A 20,175-nucleotide genomic window follows, 5' to 3' on the forward strand; every position below is an offset into this window, starting at 1 on the left:
TTCAATGGATGCAGTAACGCATGTAAATTATTCCTCAATAAAGTTGATACGGAAAATTCCAAAGGAAAAACAAAAAACACCTAGGGTAGATACAGGAAATCCTGACAACTTGCTCATTTACTCCTTCGGTGGAGACCCTGCTGGGTCACTCCCAGCAGAGTGGAGGGCAGACGGCAGGAGCGGAAAGGTGAGCGCACGTCTCTGTGTGGCGAGGAGAGACTCAGACACTGTGAAAGGGAAGGGACAGTGCGCACGGTCCTCCTAAAATGACCACGGCACCCTAACTCACACCACAAACAACGTAAAATCACACCGCGCGCTGAGGGCCCCCTGAAGACACCATCCATACAGAATCGTAAAGGGTACAGCCTCACAGATATCTTTCAAATGATTAAAGAAAAGAAACTGGGAAAGTGAAAAGACTACCCAAAATATTTAAAGATTTAATACCTGAGAATCAGAAGAGCCAAGACTGGCACAACATTGTAAATCAACTGTAATTCAATGAAAAAAGAAAAAAAAAAAAAAAAGAAGAGCTAGGTATTGCCAACCCCAATTCAACATGAGTTAAATCTCACCCAGCTGATAAAAGTCAATGGTTCCAGCCAACAACCACAGCTGATGAGTAACACCAGCTCCAGCTCGTCTGGCCTCTGACAGGGCGGCCACAACCCGTCACGCTCCCGGCTGACCGGTTCTCCCAGGCAGACGGGAGGTGGAAAGGGGAAAAAGCAACCAGGCTCCCAGAAAACTCGGGAAGCTGACAGTCACACCTGGTAGTCATGGCCTACCTTGGCCTATTAGTACTGCAACATTTAGGAATTTTTATGTCAGATATCATTTTATATTTTATTCACATTTCCATTATCACTAGTACTTGTCAAAGGTTTATTAAAAAAAGGGGGAAATGTTCAACAGAAGGGAAATGGTTAAGAATATTATGGTACATTAGCTTGTAATATTTGACACCATTAAACAGGGTTATGAAAACTACACGAGGTTTATGAACTTATGATGATTATGAACACTGGCAACATAAGAAACAGAATCAAACGAAAAAGCAAAGTATACTGTATCTACAGTACGTGCACATGTAAAAAACGGACTAGAGGAAAACATGAACAAATGGAAATTGCTTGATTTCTTAGACTGTGCCTTTTTTCTTTTATGTAGATATCCATTACTGTTGCTATAATGGTATTTGCGTAATACAAAATAAAACTTTTAAGTATTTACGAATAGTTAGCACACTTACCACAGTGGGGTTGCCACTACTTATCAACTGGCTGACTTCATGAAAAATGCTTTTGCAGTCAATTGATTTATCTAATGATCCTCGTTTTACAATTACTGCTACTGCTAATAGAATCTGTTCCCGAACATACTTTTGGAGGCTGTAAAACATAAAAATCATTGTGAAAACTTTTACACAAATCCAATATAAAAATACTCCCAAATTCCTCACTGTGCCTGCAGCTGCTATCAGCACGGCTCACGTCTAAGGTAGCGTGCTCCTGGTTACGCGCTGACTCCACAGCCAGAGACCTGGGTTCGAATCCACACGCCAGTTATCACTGGCTGTGTGACCCTGGGCAAGACCGTTCACACTCAGAGCCTCAGTTTTCTCACGTGTGAAATGGGGATGACAGTAACAGGGTTGTCACAAGAATTACATATTCTTAACACCGCACCCCGTGCACACTAAGCGCTACGTGAGTGTCAGCAGCTCCGGTGGTGTTATCAGCTCACTAAGAGCCAGGTGAACATTCTACCAGTTAAGAGACACATTCGGACCTAATCTCCATCTCCAACCAGCAGTATCATCTTAGATCCATTCCCTTTAACATGGAAAGGCAACATGCTAGCTAGCCAAGATACAACATTATGGAAACATACACGTTCTTCTAAACCTTTGTAAATGTTCATATCTGTCCCTCAGTGTGGTGGCAGAAGCACCCATCTCAGATGGAGGCCTCCTAAAAAGGGCCGTTGGGCCACAAGGGCACACGGATTTAACTGCCTTTTCACAACGGTTTCTTAAAAAGAAGGCTCAGAAAACATAACCCTGAACTTTATAATCCAGCCTCTAGAATGCCGTACAGATACAACCACCACATGCCCTTGGGATAAAACCCAAATTCCCTAACACAGCTTATAAGCAGTGGGTCCCATCCCAGCCTTCCTGGGGTACTCCCAATTTACCTGCTCTCCAGAACAGTGACAAATAGTGCTTTCTTTTACTCTGAAAGATGTCCCCATTTGGACATAAACGATATGGCCACCCACTTCTAAGGCCCTTCATGGCCAGGGATCTGCTCCCCTCTCATCGCAGCCCCTCCACGCACTCTCACGACCACAGCTACACCGAACCTCTTTCAGTTCCCGGCCTGTAAACGCCACTCTCTGCACGTGGCTGGTCAGTACACAGAAGGGCTCCCTCACACTTCACGCAACACGAAGCGCGCCGCGCTGCGCACGCTGCTGCAGTCCCACAGAAAAGCACGCCGCCTGCCGCATAACACGCACTCCCCAGACGTTCATGCAAACGAACGAACGCGTCTCGCTCCGTCAAGAACGGAAAGTATTCCTTCAAAGCAGACCTGAAACGTTCATTAAGCGAATAAAAGCAAAGATCCTACTGTGTGCAAGAATGTGAATTAACCAAAGGGAATATTCGTACTTTTGAGGGGACACAATAGTTTCAAACACAATGACTGCTACTAGAAATGTACATAAAGCTAGCTTTAAACATTGTTACTGGCAAAAATTATAAATTACTAGGAAAATAAATAATAATACCCAACATTTATTGAGTGCCTATGACCTGTCTTGATATAAACTAACTTCACAAAAATTAATACACTTAATCCTCACAATCTTTTTAGTAAAGTACTATCAGTACTGTTATTCACTCTATTTAATAATCAGAAAATTAATGCACAGAGAGGTTAAATAATTTGCCCACGGTCATGGAGTTACGTGGCAGAAGGGGAACTCACAGCCCCTTTCTCGACCACTATGCCATACTGCCTTTAAAAAAGTGTACCCTGGCGGTCCAGTGGTTAAGACTCTGCACTTCCAATGCAGGGGGTGCGGGCTCGATCCCTGGTCAGGGAACTAGATCCCACATGTCATGCGGTGTGGCCAAAAAATAAAAAATAATAAATAAAAATTAAAAAGTGTACCCTGCATTTCACTCTGTGCAAATTTTAATCACAATTAGGAGGAAAAAAATAGAAAAGGAAAACTTCCATGCATGCAATGGGAAGTACACAACATTACGTACTTAGTATTCTACAGTATATAACCTGTAGCGTTCCACCTATGCAGAGCACCAAAAGTTTTAACTTGACTCTAATCCATTCATCGGACACTCTGCAAGATTAAAATGTCTGTGTCATGAAAGACCAAAAAAAGGCAGAATTATTCTAGATTAAAAGAGACACAACAACTAAATACAACACGTAATCTGAGGCTAAATCCTGGATCAAAAAAGTAACCTATAAAGGAGGAAAAGGATATAAACAGCATTTTTCAGAAAACTGGGAATATCAAAATATGAGGTCAGAATTACATTAAATAATATAAATATAGTAATTATATCAAGAGTATTGAGATGATCTCTTAGGAGAGACATGCTGCAGTCTTCGGGGATGTAGTATCCCTAAATGCTGGCTGAGCCTCTACTAGGGAGAGGGCACGTGAGTGTTCCCAGTACTACTCTCTCAACTTGGTTGAAAACTTTTTTTTTCTTTTTTCCAAAATAAGAGTTTGGGGGAGTTCCCTGTGGCCTAGTAGTTAGGATTCTGGGCTTTCAGTACCATGGCCCAGGTTCAATCCCTGGTGGGGGAACTGAGATCCCTCCCACAACCTGCGCAGCAAAAACAAGAAAGACTTTGGGAGACAATACATAAGTGAACTATTTCAATGTGGAACCCTACAGTCAACTCTAAAATAGCTCCTGAATCAAAATTATTACGGTGAGATGATTCTGGATAACATGAGAGATGACATGCATACACACAGCTGAAACCGCCGAGCTCAGTGGGGGTGGAGGTGGGGCTGCGATAAATCAGCAGCTCCAGGGCAAGTTAGTATCCACCCAAAAGGGCTCATTAAACAACCGATTAAAATTTAAATAAAGGAAGAAAACCAGCATGAAGAAGAGAAAGCTTTGAAACAGGGGCAAGTTTTCCTTATTCTGTTAAAATCAGAAAAAATAAGCCACACCCTCACTCAGCGATATGTACACTTGCTGTCCCTGGAACACGCTGTCCACTAAACCTGTCATGCTGATCGGCTAAGTAACACTTGGTTTTTTTCTCTCATACATTTTTCGATATGAGAAGCACTTATTAGCACTTTACTGAGTGCAAAAGTCATGCCAGTAAGTATTATTAAATTTTATGAACTCAGAGGCTGCCAGTGAAGTCAGCAGGAACAAAGGTATGACAGCACGCTGGACTTACTTGTAAAGTTTTATGCATCTTTATCGCCATCAATCAACATTCCGAATTACCAGCATTTCTGATTATGTAATATTTTCTTCACTGAGTGTGAAAATAAGTATCTACGAAAAAAGTATTCAACGGCACAAACTGCATATATACAATGTATGCTGCCTCGTCTTAGAAGACAACTTGGAATTAAGGGGACTTTTAAAAAAAAGATACAGAGGAAATGAATTTCTCCCAAAGTTGTACGGCTAATAGTTTTCCTCATTTGCTTTTAAATCATACAAGCAATGAATACACACAATCTTGTAAATTTTTTAAACAATATGTGTATAATATAAAAAGAAAATTCACTTTCATCCCATTCCTCAAATCTGATCCCCTATCCAAAAACAACCGCTAAAGAATTTGGTGCTTTTTCTTCTACAACCTTTTCAATGCACGTTTCTACGTGCTGACACATATATATACGTGTAACATTTGGTTTGATAATGGTGCCTGATTTCCCCTCACCCTCCTGGCTACTCACTTACGTCTTATAATACATACCAACAACCAAAAGAAGATCAAGTTAAGTATAAAGGATTTTCGACAGAGTCAAAGATCAACTTTTATTTATAACCAAAATCCCGGAACTAAACAACAACAAAAAAACCCTAACATCGAAGCACAATCTCTTCAAAGAAACAAAACCCAGTGTCACAAGCTTAAATTAAAAAGTATTCTTTCATTAAGTCCCAAAACAACCTACAATCGTGTGTGCGTTTTTAAAATACAAGCCCACGCAGAGCTTAACCGTAAATGTCAATCATTAAAAAGCAAAGGAAAAGCATCCCAAAGGATGGCTCAGGGAAGCGTCTGGCCTGGCGGCCTCCCCTGCGCACTTACTGAGGCCTCTGTAAGACGTAGGTTAAGAGGAATGTGCGCAGTGACTCGACGCTCCCTCTCTCCAGGAGGATCCACTCGCGGACAACGGCCTCCATGACGGCTGTGGCAGCTTGAAAGAGGACGTAGTCTACCTTACTCGTTTCTAAGGAGGAAACAGACACCGTCTTCAAACAGCAGCTCACCTTCCCCTGAACATTCTGCATTTGTTAATTTTAAAGAGAACTTTCAGACAAGGAATGAGATGGTTACCTGTTCCTTTTTTATCCAGTGACCTTTGCTCTAGCACCACAAAGAGGTTAGTTCCTCTCAGAAGACACCTCAGGCAGGTGGCAGCTAATCACCGATCACAATTTTCACAAACTTTCCTCACCTCTCTTCAACTGTTACTTCCAAAGCATGAAGAACTAAAAAATAACACAGCTTTAAAAAAAATAAAATAAAAATATAAAGCAATCAGAAAATTTCCTAAGAGATTCTCACCCTGTGCAAAACAGAACTTTGTATCAGAAAAGTATCTAATAAACTAGTCTTTGAACATTACTATCTGCGATGAGCCATGCTGTCAAAATATCTGTTTGTTCAGTAATTAATTCAGTAATTAATTAAGCTTTCAGCAGGATGGCCCATCTCCAATAGCAAGTTCAGAAATAAACACAATCATGTTCATGTTCTTTTTCTCAAAATGTTAAAAAAAAAAGGGGGGGGGGTCACATTTACACAAGGTGAGAAGTTCTTGTGTATTTTCTGATTGCAATACTGATCAAACTGAGTAAAATCCCAAAGCTACACTCAGAAAGATCCAGCTTTAACTAGCAAGTTACAGTATCCGAACTAAGAACTGAATCAGGAGGGGAAAAAAATAGAAAATTAACATACTGAAGAAATATTTTACATTAATTTTCTATTTTTTCTTTTATTCAGCAATACCACTACAATCAGTTTCCAAATAGCATTATCAAAAGGGAGAAACAGTCAAAATGAAGTCAAGAAAAAGCAGAAATTTTTTGAAGCTCTACAAAATAACCATCATGCGAAACCCATGCAGAGTCTGATTCAACTCCTGGGTATTTGCCAAGATCACTAGACAGGCGTGCCTGGAAGCCCGAGAAATACCTCTAGGCACAGAATAGCACCTTCAAGAACTTCTCAGAAGAGCGTGAAGATACAGGCAGGCACATCGTTTTCTCTCCATTTCAAGCACAGATCATTTAAAAATATTACAAGTGATCTTGACACAATTTTCTATAAAAATGTGCGAGGAAAGGTATGCCTACATCAATTCCTATCACACTGGACTACAGCACAGGAGTTTTGAACATATTAAAACTAATAAGAGGAACCAATCTGGACCTTTATTTTTTTTTAAGTTTGATTAGTCCATGCCATCTTAACATGAATTCTAATTGAGATGGTAATCAGAACTCACAAAAATTTAGAAACTTTAAAATATAATGAATAAATAAAGCAACAGCTTCCAAAAATGTAAACCTATTATAAAAAGATGTGTTTAAAGTTCCAGGAGAAAAAAAAAAGTGTTTTATTCAAAGAGGACTTGAAACAGAAACCAGTTCTATCTATTTTGCTCACTAAGGAGAAATATGGTACTGCCTAATAAAGGTAATTCAAATCATCTCTTATTATAAACCTCTTCTTGAAAGAAAATGATGGTTGTTTGCCTATCTGCACTTTCTACTGAAATAGTAAACATTCTAAGGACCTGAAATTCTTAACCATGGATTTTAACAAGGAAGCAAAATTGTAGGGACTCACAGAATTTTAGAAATAGAACTCCGAAGATCATCTAATCCGATCCCTGCATCTGACTGTTGAAGAAACTGATGCACCAAGAGACTGTGAGAGGAAACTGCAGCCCGCGTGGCTGGCTGATGTCCTCTGGTGACACGCGCCTTGACCTAAATGCAGGTGCCAACAAGACAAGGCCCGGCACACACTCCTGCTTCTCGTGAGCAATGAAACATGCTCCTGTCTAACTCCTTGCGCTTACAGCCTAGCTTTTTTCTGCCCCCTCCCCTTTTCTGCAAGGGTCAGTAGGGGGACAATTACAGAAAGTAAATCACATTCAGAAGTTTTCAAGATAATTCTTTTCCTTAGATTTCTCTGTTTTGTATCAAATGAAGATCTCTAAATTACTATTCCTATAAGAAACTGTCTCTAAGAATGGAGGAATCTGAAAAAAAGAAAGCCAGATTCCAAATTTAAAAGTTTTCCTAACCGAATAAATTATACTTTCTCATAGAAACTGCCATTGGCCTTCATAAACTGCACTTGAACGTAACAGAAATGTGCAGAAGATGCTCGCCGGAGCTCTGGAAGCCTGCCAGCAGAAGATGAGGACGTGACACACACAGGAGCTTTCTTCTTGCTCTGTGCTGGAAAGATGCTCAAAATTGCCAGCTCCGTGTGCAGAACTCACAGTTCAACTAGAATTTCTAATACCCTTAGGGATGATTTCCCACTGACTAGTACACTGTTTAGATGACAAATTAGTTTAAGCCACTTTAGCAGGAAGCTTTCACTTCCTACCACAGTAACTCTTTAATAATAATTACGTAAATAAAATTCACATGTATCTTGTCGGCCATCTGAAACTAGAGCCAGGGAGACTAAAGCGAGAGTGAAGTTAAGGGCCGAGAGGAAAAGCGCTGCGTTCTGGCGTCCAGCGACTACACTCCCCTCTCTGGCCTCGGGGTTCCTGTCCAAAGCAGAGGCAACGTAAGCTGCACGGCGACACACACGCACACCAACAGTAATACGTCTCAGGCTCATTCTGTTTTGTCTCGGCTACCTCTGAGATAAGAAACGAAGGAAATCCTTTTCTCCCTGAGAAAAGGGCAAAAGAAAGCTGCCAAGTTAGCTCCAGAAGTGCTGGACCGACCCCTCAAAGTCTGGGGGTATTTCTTTAACAAGAGCAGAACTCACAGGTTTTTTGAAGGAACATCTGACCCTACAAAACTAGTAAATTCCTAAGTGCCAAAGACTTCTGAGGCCAAGAAGTCTGAAAGTGCTCTTCTAACAAAACGCACAACCATGCAACATGCACACGCACGCAAACGCACAAACACACACACACGTGCACACACAGAAAAGAGCAAAGAAATTAAAACTACAGTGAAAACAAAAGAATAAGACGAGAACGAAATGAGATAAAATGAGAAACATAATAAAACTTAAGTTAGAAGTGGGAAGAATTTTAAGAGGCCAGAAAAGGAAAGCATCCAAGAGAAAGTCTCCCCTTCATTAGAATCTATCACCCAGACATTCTATAAAAATGACTTATAATCCCGAAATAAGAATGTGAAAATTCTGGATTGCGATCGACTGCCACGTGCATGAGAAGTCTTCTTAGAGGAATTAACCTTTCTGGGCTGGTGGCAACTGAGTAAGGAGTTAAGATTTTCTGTGAAGTTTAGATGTAAACATTAATGTAACACAAGGCTTTGCAGTACATTAATGATTATGCTTATAACACATGCACCCAACCTTTTAAACAGTTAATGTCTCAAAACCCAAACTGCTTCCAATAGTGCGGCTGGAACTAGCAATACTATTCTTTAGAAATTTTTATCAGGAAAACAAAAGTATTCTAAAACAAGCTCACATCATAACAAAGCAATAGTTCTTCATAAAATATACATACTCTAAAAAGGAAAGAGTGGTATAAACAAATACACTCTAATAACATACTTATCACTTAGATCGGGTATTTCCAGCTAGCACAGAAGGACAACTAAGTCACAGTCAGTCGGAAGTCAGATGAAACACCGCTGGGACCCTGTTTATGCAGTGAAGGCACAGCCACAAAAGCCAGACTCAGATCATCTGAGGTTTTCTACATCTATTAATGCTGAACAATTTCAAGGCAGTAAGGATGAAGTAAAGCTCCCTTAAATTCTTAATGATGTTTAGTTTTGCTTCTTTTAATTTAACACTGAGTTATTCTCCACAAGATAACAAATTTTCTTAGTGCCAGAAGCAAATTCAACCAAGTATAAAAACAGACTACTCAAAAAAAACCCAAAAAACAAAAAAGCCCGCCTCACTTAGAATTAAAGGTGGTTATTAAACTGCTTCTCTAACGTAAGATCTGACTCCTGAAGGAGATAAGGCCGCCTTGACCTCCGATGCTAGCTCCGTGCAGACAGAGGACAGAGCATTTTTCAAAGGCCATCTGAAATGAAGTAACGGGGCAATGACATTTACATGACTGTTCACAAAGTGCTTTCATATGTTACTACGTCTGCACCTCACTACGACTTAAGACAGTCAAGTCCGTTTAAGGCAAACGACATCATTATGCCCATTTCACAGATGAAAAAAGGGCCTGAGAGGTGAAGTGACTTCCTCAAGCTGCTTCCAGGCCGCAGGCACCCCGGCGCCCGGCCCTGCCCACTGAGCCCCACAGCCCTCGGCCCAGCCCTGAGCTGGAGAGCACTCTGCACACAGAGCTGGAATGGCAGGCTGTTTCCATCCAGACACCAGAGTGCTGGTGGCTACGGATTAGTCTTCCTAAAAGCACAAGAATACAAGGTCAGATAGTTTAGTTCCTAACACTCAACTAAGCAATTCTGTGGTCACGGACAACTCAAACAGCCTTCCTTTCAGAGCCTTCAATATGGGTTACAGAAAAAGTGGCTCCAATTAAGAAAAACAGCCAACAATTATCAGATTATAAAATAACAATAACCAATGAAATCTCTCTTAACTATTATTGAAAAATACCTAAGAGGCAGAGAAAATGCCATCTCTGAATAAGTTATGACTTCTGTGATAATTTTTAAAGGAAAGAGACCACTTCCATACATATGTCAGATATAAGGTACTCACAAAACATTTTTTACAAGAGTAAAAATCAATGCTTCATTTTAGGACATACAATGAAGATCCTACACAGAACTGACCAATATTCGCTAAGCAAGCTGAGTACAAACTATATGGTTTTTAAAAAAACGATGAAAAAACAACTAAAAGAAACTGTAGAAACCCCAAAAACTAATCTTAATTTTAAAACACTGGGATACGTTATAGTACATTTCCTATAAGTGATACCATACTTGAAAACAACAGAAAAAACATTAGATTTTCCTCCCACCATTAACAGCCTTGATATTAGAGTCAATAATAAAACAACTTATTGAATGTTTTATTTAGGGAAGAAAAATCCAAAGCAAAATCAGAGTTTTCTCTCTGGCTTTATGGAATATCTTTAAAGCCACTTCAGTGGAATGATTATTAATGGAAAATTATAACTGTACAAACCTACTTATTTTTAAAGGAATTTAAAATATCTAAAGTTCAAGATAGAAAAACTAGGTATTTTTAAAGTAAACACTTACCCAAAATATGCTTGCAAACGGCAAATGGTGATTTTGATTTCCTAAATGACAAGAATATATGCTCCGCATGCTGGCGCTGCTCAGTGTTAACCATGGAAGGTGGTGCCTTGAGATTTAAAAACAAACACAAACACAGAGCACACTTGTTTAATAAGGAAGCTTGAACAACAGCAATCCTTTTACCCACAACAAGAGAAATATTTTCACTTTCAGGGGACAACGGGAGTACAAATTCTTGCTTAATTTTTCTTAAGGAACTATAGTATTAAACTTCATAATAAATATTTAAAATACAGTTTCAGGGAAAAGAAAGAAATTCCCGGCAAGGTTTGGATCAGAATCCTTTCAAGTTGCCTACATTTAAGAAAGATAGATATTTATTTATTTAACTTTTTTTTGTAGTTTTTTAAAAAAAACATAGCCTACTCATTGCCTTTTATTCCGAAATATACCACTCCATCTAAATTGACCAAGTTCAAATAATTTCTGTTCTTCAGCCCTGGTGAAATTGAATCCAAAGTTACTAAAAATTGATTTCTAAAAACAATCCTTTAAGATAGAAATATTATCAGATAATTCTACCTCAAGTTTTCTAAAATCACTATTAAACCAGAAAAATTAGGAACAGCAAAGTTTGGAGTTTACAAAACTCCTTTCTGAATAATAAGTTTAATCAGTCAGAAAAGCCAGACTTCTCTCTCAACAAAAACAGCTTCTGAAAGTCTGCTCAGGTTTTTAAATTCCATTTTGTTCTAACAGTCTTTCTTCCAAAGATAATACTCTTCTGAACCAGCTCTACCTAAAATATACACTCCTAAAATATACATTCAAAGGTTATCTTTGACCTTACTGAGACCCATCTGAAGAGAAGGAGAAGAGACTGCTTATACAGCATACAGATCAAAATATCAGATTTCTCAATTTGGAAGGGGAGGGAAGGGTGAGGGTAGGTGGCAGGAAAATAAACCTTTGTTATTGTAACCAATATAAAGTGGGGAAATCATCACTTCAACTGTATTCAAAGACTCTGGAAGATGAAAAACATAACCAGGTACATTAGATTAATATTCATTATAAACTATATCAATTACACAACATTAGTTACTCTACTTTCAGTTAAAATAGTAAAAAAGAAAAAAAAGAAGTAAATCCAAGAAAAATTAACTTTGACTCTCTTGCCTAAAGGAATTCTTATAATTAGCTAAAGCCAGTTCAGACTACTATTCCTAATGATATAGCACCCTCTACAGCTCTCTAGATAAAAATGAAAATATTTCCGTTAAAGAACTACATTAAATAGATAACAAGGATACACTGTACAGCACAGGGAATTACGGCCATTATCTTGTAATAACCTATAACGGAATATAATCTACAAAAATACTGAGTATGGGGGCTTCCCTGGTGGTGCAGTGGTTAAGTGTCCGCCTGCCAATGCAGGGGACACGGGTTCGATCCCTGGTCCGGAAAGATCCCACATGCCGCGGAGCAACTAAGCCCATGTGTCACAACTACTGAAGCCCGCGTGCCTAGAGCCCGTGCTCCGCAACAAGAGAAGTCACCGCAATGAGAAGCCCGGGCACTACAACAAAGAGTAGCCCCTGCTCGCCGCAACTAGAGAAAGCCTGCGCGCAGCAACGAAGACCCAACGCAGCCAAAAATAAATAAAATAAATAAATTTATTAAAAAAATAAGAAATGATAAAATCACCTAGAAAAGTAATACAGTAACAAAACAAAAATAAATCAGCACTATTACACTATCCTCAACTTTTTTACTACGTTGCTCAGATTATAACATGATCTTTCAACAAGGTATAAATGAAATCTGGGAACACCATCTTTGTAGTATTCTTTTTTTTTTTTAAGGTTTCATTGAAGAGTGTTGAGAATTGAGAATTTTTCATCTTCTACCCATAATGACAAAGAGAAAAAAATTGATGAGGAAAGGCATTTCACAATTAAGAGGTAAGTCAGAAGCTGAATGCAAAAAGACATACAGCAGCACACTAAACCTGCACTGTCCAAAACAGCAGCCACTAGCCACATTTGTTAAAATTAAATTAAACAAAAAAAAAAATTCAGTTCCTTGGCTGCACTAGCCACATTTCAAGTGCTTAACAGCACTCGTGGCTGGTGGCTACCACACTGGACAACACAGGTTCAGAACATTCCTGTCACTGCAGAAAGTTTTAACAGACAAACTCCATCAATGATGATAAAACTAATCATGTAAGTGTAACCTCGGAACTTGAGTCTTGAGATGATGATATTCTAGATCAGTGGTTCTCAACTGAGGCAACTGTGTCCCACAAGGGACATCTAGCAATATCTGGGGACATTTCTGGTTGCCACACTGGGGAGTGCTATTGACAACTAGTGCACAAGGGGCAGGGATGCCGCTGAACATCCTACAGCGCACAACCCAGCCCAGAACGCCAGCGGCGACCGAGCTGAGAAACCCTGCCCTCGGTGAACTGTCTCAAACTCAAGAGTCAGTGAACGAACAACAGACTTCCAAGGACAAAAAGGGAACATGGTATTCTCATCCAGTCAGTCATTACGCTAGAATTACTTTATTACCCCGTATTCTGTGACAAGAACCGGAACGAACTTGTTTTGCTAAAAGGATATGACAGTATTTTTTACTCTCTTACGATATCTGTGTAAAAAGTTGGCTTGATACAGTTCATTAAAGGATAAATGCTAAACGCAGGTGTGTATACAAAGATAATTAAAAAAGTAACTGTCGAGACAACAGAAGCAAGAAAAACTATAATCCTGCAGCCTGTGGACCAAAAACCACAGTTACAGAAAGATAGAGAAGATGAAAAGGCAGAGGGCTATGTACCAGATGAAGGAACAAGAAAAAACCCCAGAAAAACAACTAAATGAAGTGGAGATAGGCAACCTTCCAGAAAAAGAATTCAGAATAATGATAGTGAAGATGATCCAGGACCTTGGAATAAGAATGGAGGCAAAGATTGAGAAGATGCAAGAAATGATTAACAAAGACCTAGAAGAATTAAAGAACAAACAAACAGAGATGACCAATACAATAACTGAAATGAAAACTACACTAGAAGGAATCAATAGCAGAATAACTGAGGCAGAAGAACGGATAAGTGACCTGGAAGACAGAATGATGGAATTCACTGCTGCGGAACAGACTAAAGAAAAAAGAATGAAAAGAAATGAAGACAGCCTAAGAGACCTCTGGGACAACATTAAACGCAACAACATTCGCATTATAGGGGTCCCAGAAGGAGAAGAGAGAGAGAAAGGACCAGAGAAAATATTTGAAGAGATTATAGTCGAAAACTTCCCTAACATGGGAAAGGAAATAGCCACCCAAGTCCAGGAAGCGCAGAGAGTCCCATACAGGATAAACCCAAGGAGAAACACGCTGAGACACATAGTAATCAAATTGGCAAAAATTAAAGACAAAGAAAAATTATTGAAAGCAGCAAGGGAAAAACGACAAATAACATACAAGGGAACTCCCATAAGGTTAACAGCTGATTTCTCAGCAGAAACTCTGCAAGCCAGAAGGGAGTGGCATGATATACTTAAAGTGATGAAAGGGAAGAACCTACAACCAAGATTACTCTACCCGGCAAGGATCTCATTTAGATTTGATGGAGAAATCAAAAGCTTTACAGACAAGCAAAAGCTAAGAGAATTCAGCACCACCAAACCAGCTCTACAACAAATGCTAAAGGAACTTCTCTAAGTGGGAAACACAAGAGAAGAAAAGGACCTACAAAAACAAACCCAAAACAATTAAGAAAATGGTCATAGGAACATACATATCGATTATTACCTTAAACATGAATGGATTAAATGCCCCAACCAAAAGACATAGACTGGCTGAATGGATACAAAAACAAGACCCATATATATGCTGTCTACAAGAGACCCACTTTAGACCTAGGGACACATACAGACTGAAAGTGAGGGGATGGAAAAAGATATTCCATGCAAATGGAAATCAAAAGAAAGCTGGAGTAGCTATACTCATATCAGATAAAATAGACTTTAAAATAAAGAATGTTACAAGAGACAAGGAAGGACACTACATAATGATCCAGGGATCAATCCAAGAAGAAGATATAACAATTATAAATATATATGCACCCAACATAGGAGCACTTCAATACATAAGGCAAATGCTAACAGCTATAAAAGAGGAAATCGACAGTAACACAATAATAGTGGGGGACTTTAACACCGCACTTACACCAATGGACAGATCATCCAAAATGAAAATAAATAAGGAAACAGAAGCTTTAAATGACACAATAGACCAGATAGATTTAATTGATATATATCGGACATTCCATCCAAAAACAGCAGATTACACGTTCTTCTCAAGTGCGCACGGAACATTCTCCAAGATAGATCACATCTTGGGTCACAAATCAAGCCTCAGTAAATTTAAGAAAATTGAAATCATATCAAGCATCTTTTCTGACCACAACGCTATGAGATTAGAAATGAATTACAGGGAAAAAAACGTAAAAAAGACAAACACATGGAGGCTAAACAATACGTTGCTAAATAACCAAGAGATCACTGAAGAAATCAAAGAGGAAATCAAAAAATACCTAGAGACAAATGACAATGAAAACACGACGACCCAAAACCTATGGGATGCAGCAAAAGCAGTTCTAAGAGGGAAGTTTATAGCTATATAAGCCTACCTAAAGAAACAAGAAAAAGCTCAAGTAAACAATCTAACCTTACACCTAAAGAAACTAGAGAATGAAGAACAAACAAAACCCAAAGTTAGCAGAAGGAAAGAAATCATAAAGATCAGAGCAGAAATAAATGAAATAGAAACAAAGAAAACAATAGCAAAGATCAATAAAACTAAAAGTTGGTTCTTTGAGAAGATAAACAAAATTGATAAGCCATTAGCCAGACTCATCAAGAAAAAGAGGGAGAGGACTCAAATCAATAAAATCAGAAATGAAAAAGGAGAAGTTACAACAGACACTGCAGAAATACAAAGCATCCTAAGAGACTACTACAAGCAACTTTATGCCAATAAAATGGACAACCTGGAAGAAATGGACAAATTCTTAGAAAGGTATAACCTTCCAAGACTGAACCAGGAAGAAATAGAAAATATGAACAGACCAATCACAAGTAATGAAATTGAAACTGTGATTAAAAATCTTCCAACAAACAAAAGTCCAGGACCAGATGGCTTCACAGGTGAATTCTATCAAACATTTAGAGAAGAGCTAACACCCATCCTTCTCAAACTCTTCCAAAAAATTGCAGAGGAAGGAACAATCCCAAACTCATTCTATGAGGCCACCATCACCCTGATACCAAAACCAGACAAAGACACTACAAAAAAAGAAAATTACAGACCAATATCACTGATGAATATAGATGCAAAAATCCTCAACAAAATACTAGCAAACAGAATCCAACAACACATTAAAAGGATCATACACCACGATCAAGTGGGATTTATCCCAGGGATGCAAGGATTCTTCAATATACGCAAATCAATCAATGTGATACACCATATTAACAAATTGAAGAATAAAAACCATATGATCATCTCAATAGATGCAGAAAAAGCTTTTGACAAAATTCAACACCCATTTCTGATAAAAACTCTCCAGAAAGTGGGCATAGAGGGAACCTACCTCAACATAATAAAGGCCATATATGACAAACCCACAGCAAACATCATTCTCAATGGTGAAAAACTGAAAGCATTTCCTCTAAGATCAGGAACGAGACAAGGATGTCCACTCTCACCACTATTATTCAACATAGTTTTGGAAGTCCTAGCCACGGCAATCAGAGAAGAAAAAGAAATAAAAGGAATACAAATTGGAAAAGAAGAAGTAAAACTGTCACTGTTTGCAGATGACATGATACTATACATAGAGAATCCTAAAACTGCCACCAGAAAACTGCTAGAGCTAATTAATGAATATGGTAAAGTTGCAGGATACAAAATTAATGCACAGAAATCTCTTGCATTCCTATACACTAATGATGAAAAATCTGAAAGAGAAATTATGGAAACACTCCCATTTACCATTGCAACAAAAAGAATAAAATACCTAGGAATAAACCTACCTAGGGAGACAAAAGACCTGTATGCAGAAAACTATAAGACACTGATGAAAGAAATTAAAGATGATACCAACAGATGGAGAGATATACCATGTTCTTGGATTGGAAGAATCAACATTGTGAAAATGAGTATACTACCCAAAGCAATCTACAGATTCAATGCAATCCCTATCAAATTACCAATGGCATTTTTTACGGAGCTAGAACAAATCATCTTAAAATTTGTATGGAGACACAAAAGACCCCGAATAGGCAAAGCAGTCTTGAGGCAAAAAAATGGAGCTGGAGGAATCAGACTCCCTGACTTCAGACTATACTACAAAGCTACAGTAATCAAGACAATATGGTACTGGCACAAAAACAGAAACATAGATCAATGGAACAAGATAGAAAGCCCAGAGATTAACCCACGCACCTATGGTCAACTAATCTATGACAAAGGAGGCAAAGATATACAATGGAGAAAAGACAGTCTCTTCAATAAGTGGTGCTGGGAAAACTGGACAGCTACATGTAAAAGAATGAAATTAGAATACTCCCTAACACCATACACAAAAATAAACTCAAAATGGATTAGAGACCTAAATATAAGACTGGACACTATAAAACTCTTAGAGGAAAACATAGGAAGAACACTCTTTGACATAAATCACAGCAAGATCTTTTTTGATCCACCTCCTAGAGTAATGGAAATAAAAACAAAAATAAACAAGTGGGACCTAATGAAACTTCAAAGCTTTTGCACAGCAAAGGAAACCATAAACAAGACGAAAAGACAACCCTCAGAATGGGAGAAAATATTTGCAAATGAATCAACGGACAAAGGATTAATCTCCAAAATATATAAACAGCTCATTCAGCTCAATATCAAAGAAACAAACACCCCAATCCAAAAACGGGCAGAAGACCTAAATAGACATTTCTCCAAAGAAGACATACAGACGGCCACGAAGCACATGAAAAGATGCTCAACATCACTAATTATTAGAGAAATGCAAATCAAAACTACAATGAGGTATCACCTCACTCCTGTTAGAATAGGCATCATCAGAAAATCTACAAACAACAAATGCTGGAGAGGGTGTGGTGAAAAGGGAACCCTCTTGCACTGTTGGTGGGAATGTAAATTGATACAGCCACTATGGAGAACAATATGGAGGTTCCTTAAAAAATAGAATTACCATATGACCCAGCAATCCCACTACTGGGCATATACCCAGAGAAAACCGTAATTCAAAAAGACACATGCACCCGAATGTTCATTGCAGCACTATTTACAATAGCCAGGTCATGGAAGCAACCTAAATGCCCATCAACAGACGAATGGATAAAGAAGATGTGGTACATATATACAATGGAATATTACTCAGCCATAAAAAGGAACGAAATTGAGTCATTTGTTGAGACGTGGATGGATCTAGAGACTGTCATACAGAGTGAAGTAAGTCAGAAAGAGAAAAACAAATATCGTATATTAATGCATGTATGCGGAACCTAGAAAAATGGTACAGATGAGCCAGTTTGCAGGGCAGAAGTTGAGACACAGATGTAGAGAATGGACATATGGACACCAAGGGGGGAAAACTGCGGAGGGGTGGGGATGGTGGTGTGCTGAATTGGGCGATTGGGATTGACATGTATACACTGATGTGTATAAAACTGATGCCTAATAAGAACCTGCAGTATAAAAAAACAAACAAAACAACTAATACTAAACTTTCATTGGGTTATTTGTATGGAAATATGTTAATATAAATGTTTCAGACATTACATGAAATTTCTAAAAATCTTATATTTGTATTTGTATGGAAATATGTATGGAAATATGTTAATATAAATGTTTCAGACATTACATGAAATTTCTAAAAATCATATTTGTATTTGTATGGAAATATGTTAATATAAATGTTTCAGACATTACATGAAATTTCTAAAAATCTTATATTTGTACTTGTATGGAAATATGTATGGAAATATGTTAATATAAATGTTTCAGACATTACATGAAATTTCTAAAAATCTTATATGTTCTGGTATAATGTTATAAGTAATAATCCTAGTTATTACTTTAAAATGTATATCTCAGAAATAACTAATTTTCTTGTCAACTGCATTATTATGAACTGTCATCAAATCTTTAACCGTGGTCATTTTTAAGTCTTTTGTCATTTACAGACAGTTCTGGGTGTACTCTGATGATTTTGCAAATATGTTCCTATAAAAGGGTTTCATCTTCAAGAAATACATGGAAAAGACTCTGACAACTACAGGTTTCTGGTAACGGACTGTACTGCTGAACTGAATGAATAAGCATTAAAAAAAAAAAAAAAAAAAAAGTAACTGTCTCGCTCACTCTAACCGGTGTCTATAAATCTAAAAATAAAAATGACTCACAATTAAGAAGCAAAAAATACGGTCATCTTCTGTTCATCAATATTATATGCCATTGGGACTTCCCTGGTGGCGCAGTGGTTAAGAATCCGCCTACCAATGCAGGGGACACGGGTTCGAGCCCTGGTCCGGGAAGATCCCACATGCCGCGGAGCAACTGAGCCCGTGCACAACTACTGAGCCTGCGCTCTACAGCCCGCAAGCCACAACTACTGAGCCCACGTGCCACAACTACTGAAGCCCACGCACCTAGAGCCCGTGCTCTCCAACAAGAGAAGGCACTGCAATGAGAAGCCTGCGCACCACAATGAAGAGTAGCCCCCGCTCGCTGCAACTAGAGAAAGCCCGCGCGCAGCAACGAAGACCCAACGCAGACATACATACGTACATACATACATAAATAAATAAAATATTAAATGCCATCAATGTTTTCAAAAGTTTTGTTTTGATGATTCTAAAGCAGGAAAAATAATCAGAATAATAAGTGAAAATGTATTAAAGATTCATCTGATGTCTAGAATCAGTACTACATTTTGAGGGTGAGAATGTCCAGGAGTAGAGACAGGACCCATGAGGAGTATTTGAAACCTGGACTCAGTATTTACAGAGCTGAAGATGAACGCAAAGAGATACAGTCACACTCCAGACTCGCGCCGCCCAATATGGCAGCCCCTACCCCCACTGACTATGTAAATTAATTAAAGTAAAAAATTCAGTTCCTCCTCTGCACAAGGCACGTTTCAAGAGCTCAACACCCACATGTGGCTACTGGCCACCACACTGGAGAGTGCAGATATAGAAGACACTACTCTTGAAGAAATTTAATTAATTCAACAAATATTTACAGAGTGCTTACTATAAGGTTACCTAGATTCATGTGATTTGATGCGATGCTATGTGATAGATTAATGTACAAAATAACTGCTATCACTTATAGAGCACTTACTATGTATGAGGCGCTATTCTAAACACTTTCCTTTTAAT

At 38.5% G+C, this 20,175-nt stretch overlaps 1 protein-coding gene across 6 annotated transcripts in view; it reads right to left on the reverse strand.

The window, feature by feature from the left end:
* Nucleotides 1-20,175, reverse strand: part of XPO4 (exportin 4) — a 110,878-nt gene that overhangs the window by 79,428 nt on the left and 11,275 nt on the right. For 4 of the 6 annotated variants that reach the window (XR_014236793.1, XM_082364907.1, XM_082364909.1 and 1 more), the window contains exons 2-4: nt 10,697-10,802; nt 5,343-5,484; nt 1,256-1,394 (exon numbers count right to left, since the gene is read on the reverse strand). Coding sequence is in view for 4 of the 6 variants with exons in the window: in XM_082364907.1 (XP_082221033.1) it covers nt 1,256-1,394; nt 5,343-5,484; nt 10,697-10,802 (387 nt within the window). In the remaining 2 variants the exon portion in view is untranslated. Of the gene's footprint in view, nt 1-1,255; nt 1,395-5,342; nt 5,485-5,591; nt 5,729-10,696; nt 10,803-20,175 lie in introns of those variants that run through there. The other 2 variants (XM_082364908.1, XM_082364910.1) reach the window with 2 other exon arrangements.

Source organism: Balaenoptera borealis (genome assembly GCF_965194805.1).
Source record: "Balaenoptera borealis genome assembly, chromosome: 18".
NCBI classification, from domain to species: Eukaryota; Metazoa; Chordata; class Mammalia; order Artiodactyla; family Balaenopteridae; genus Balaenoptera; species Balaenoptera borealis.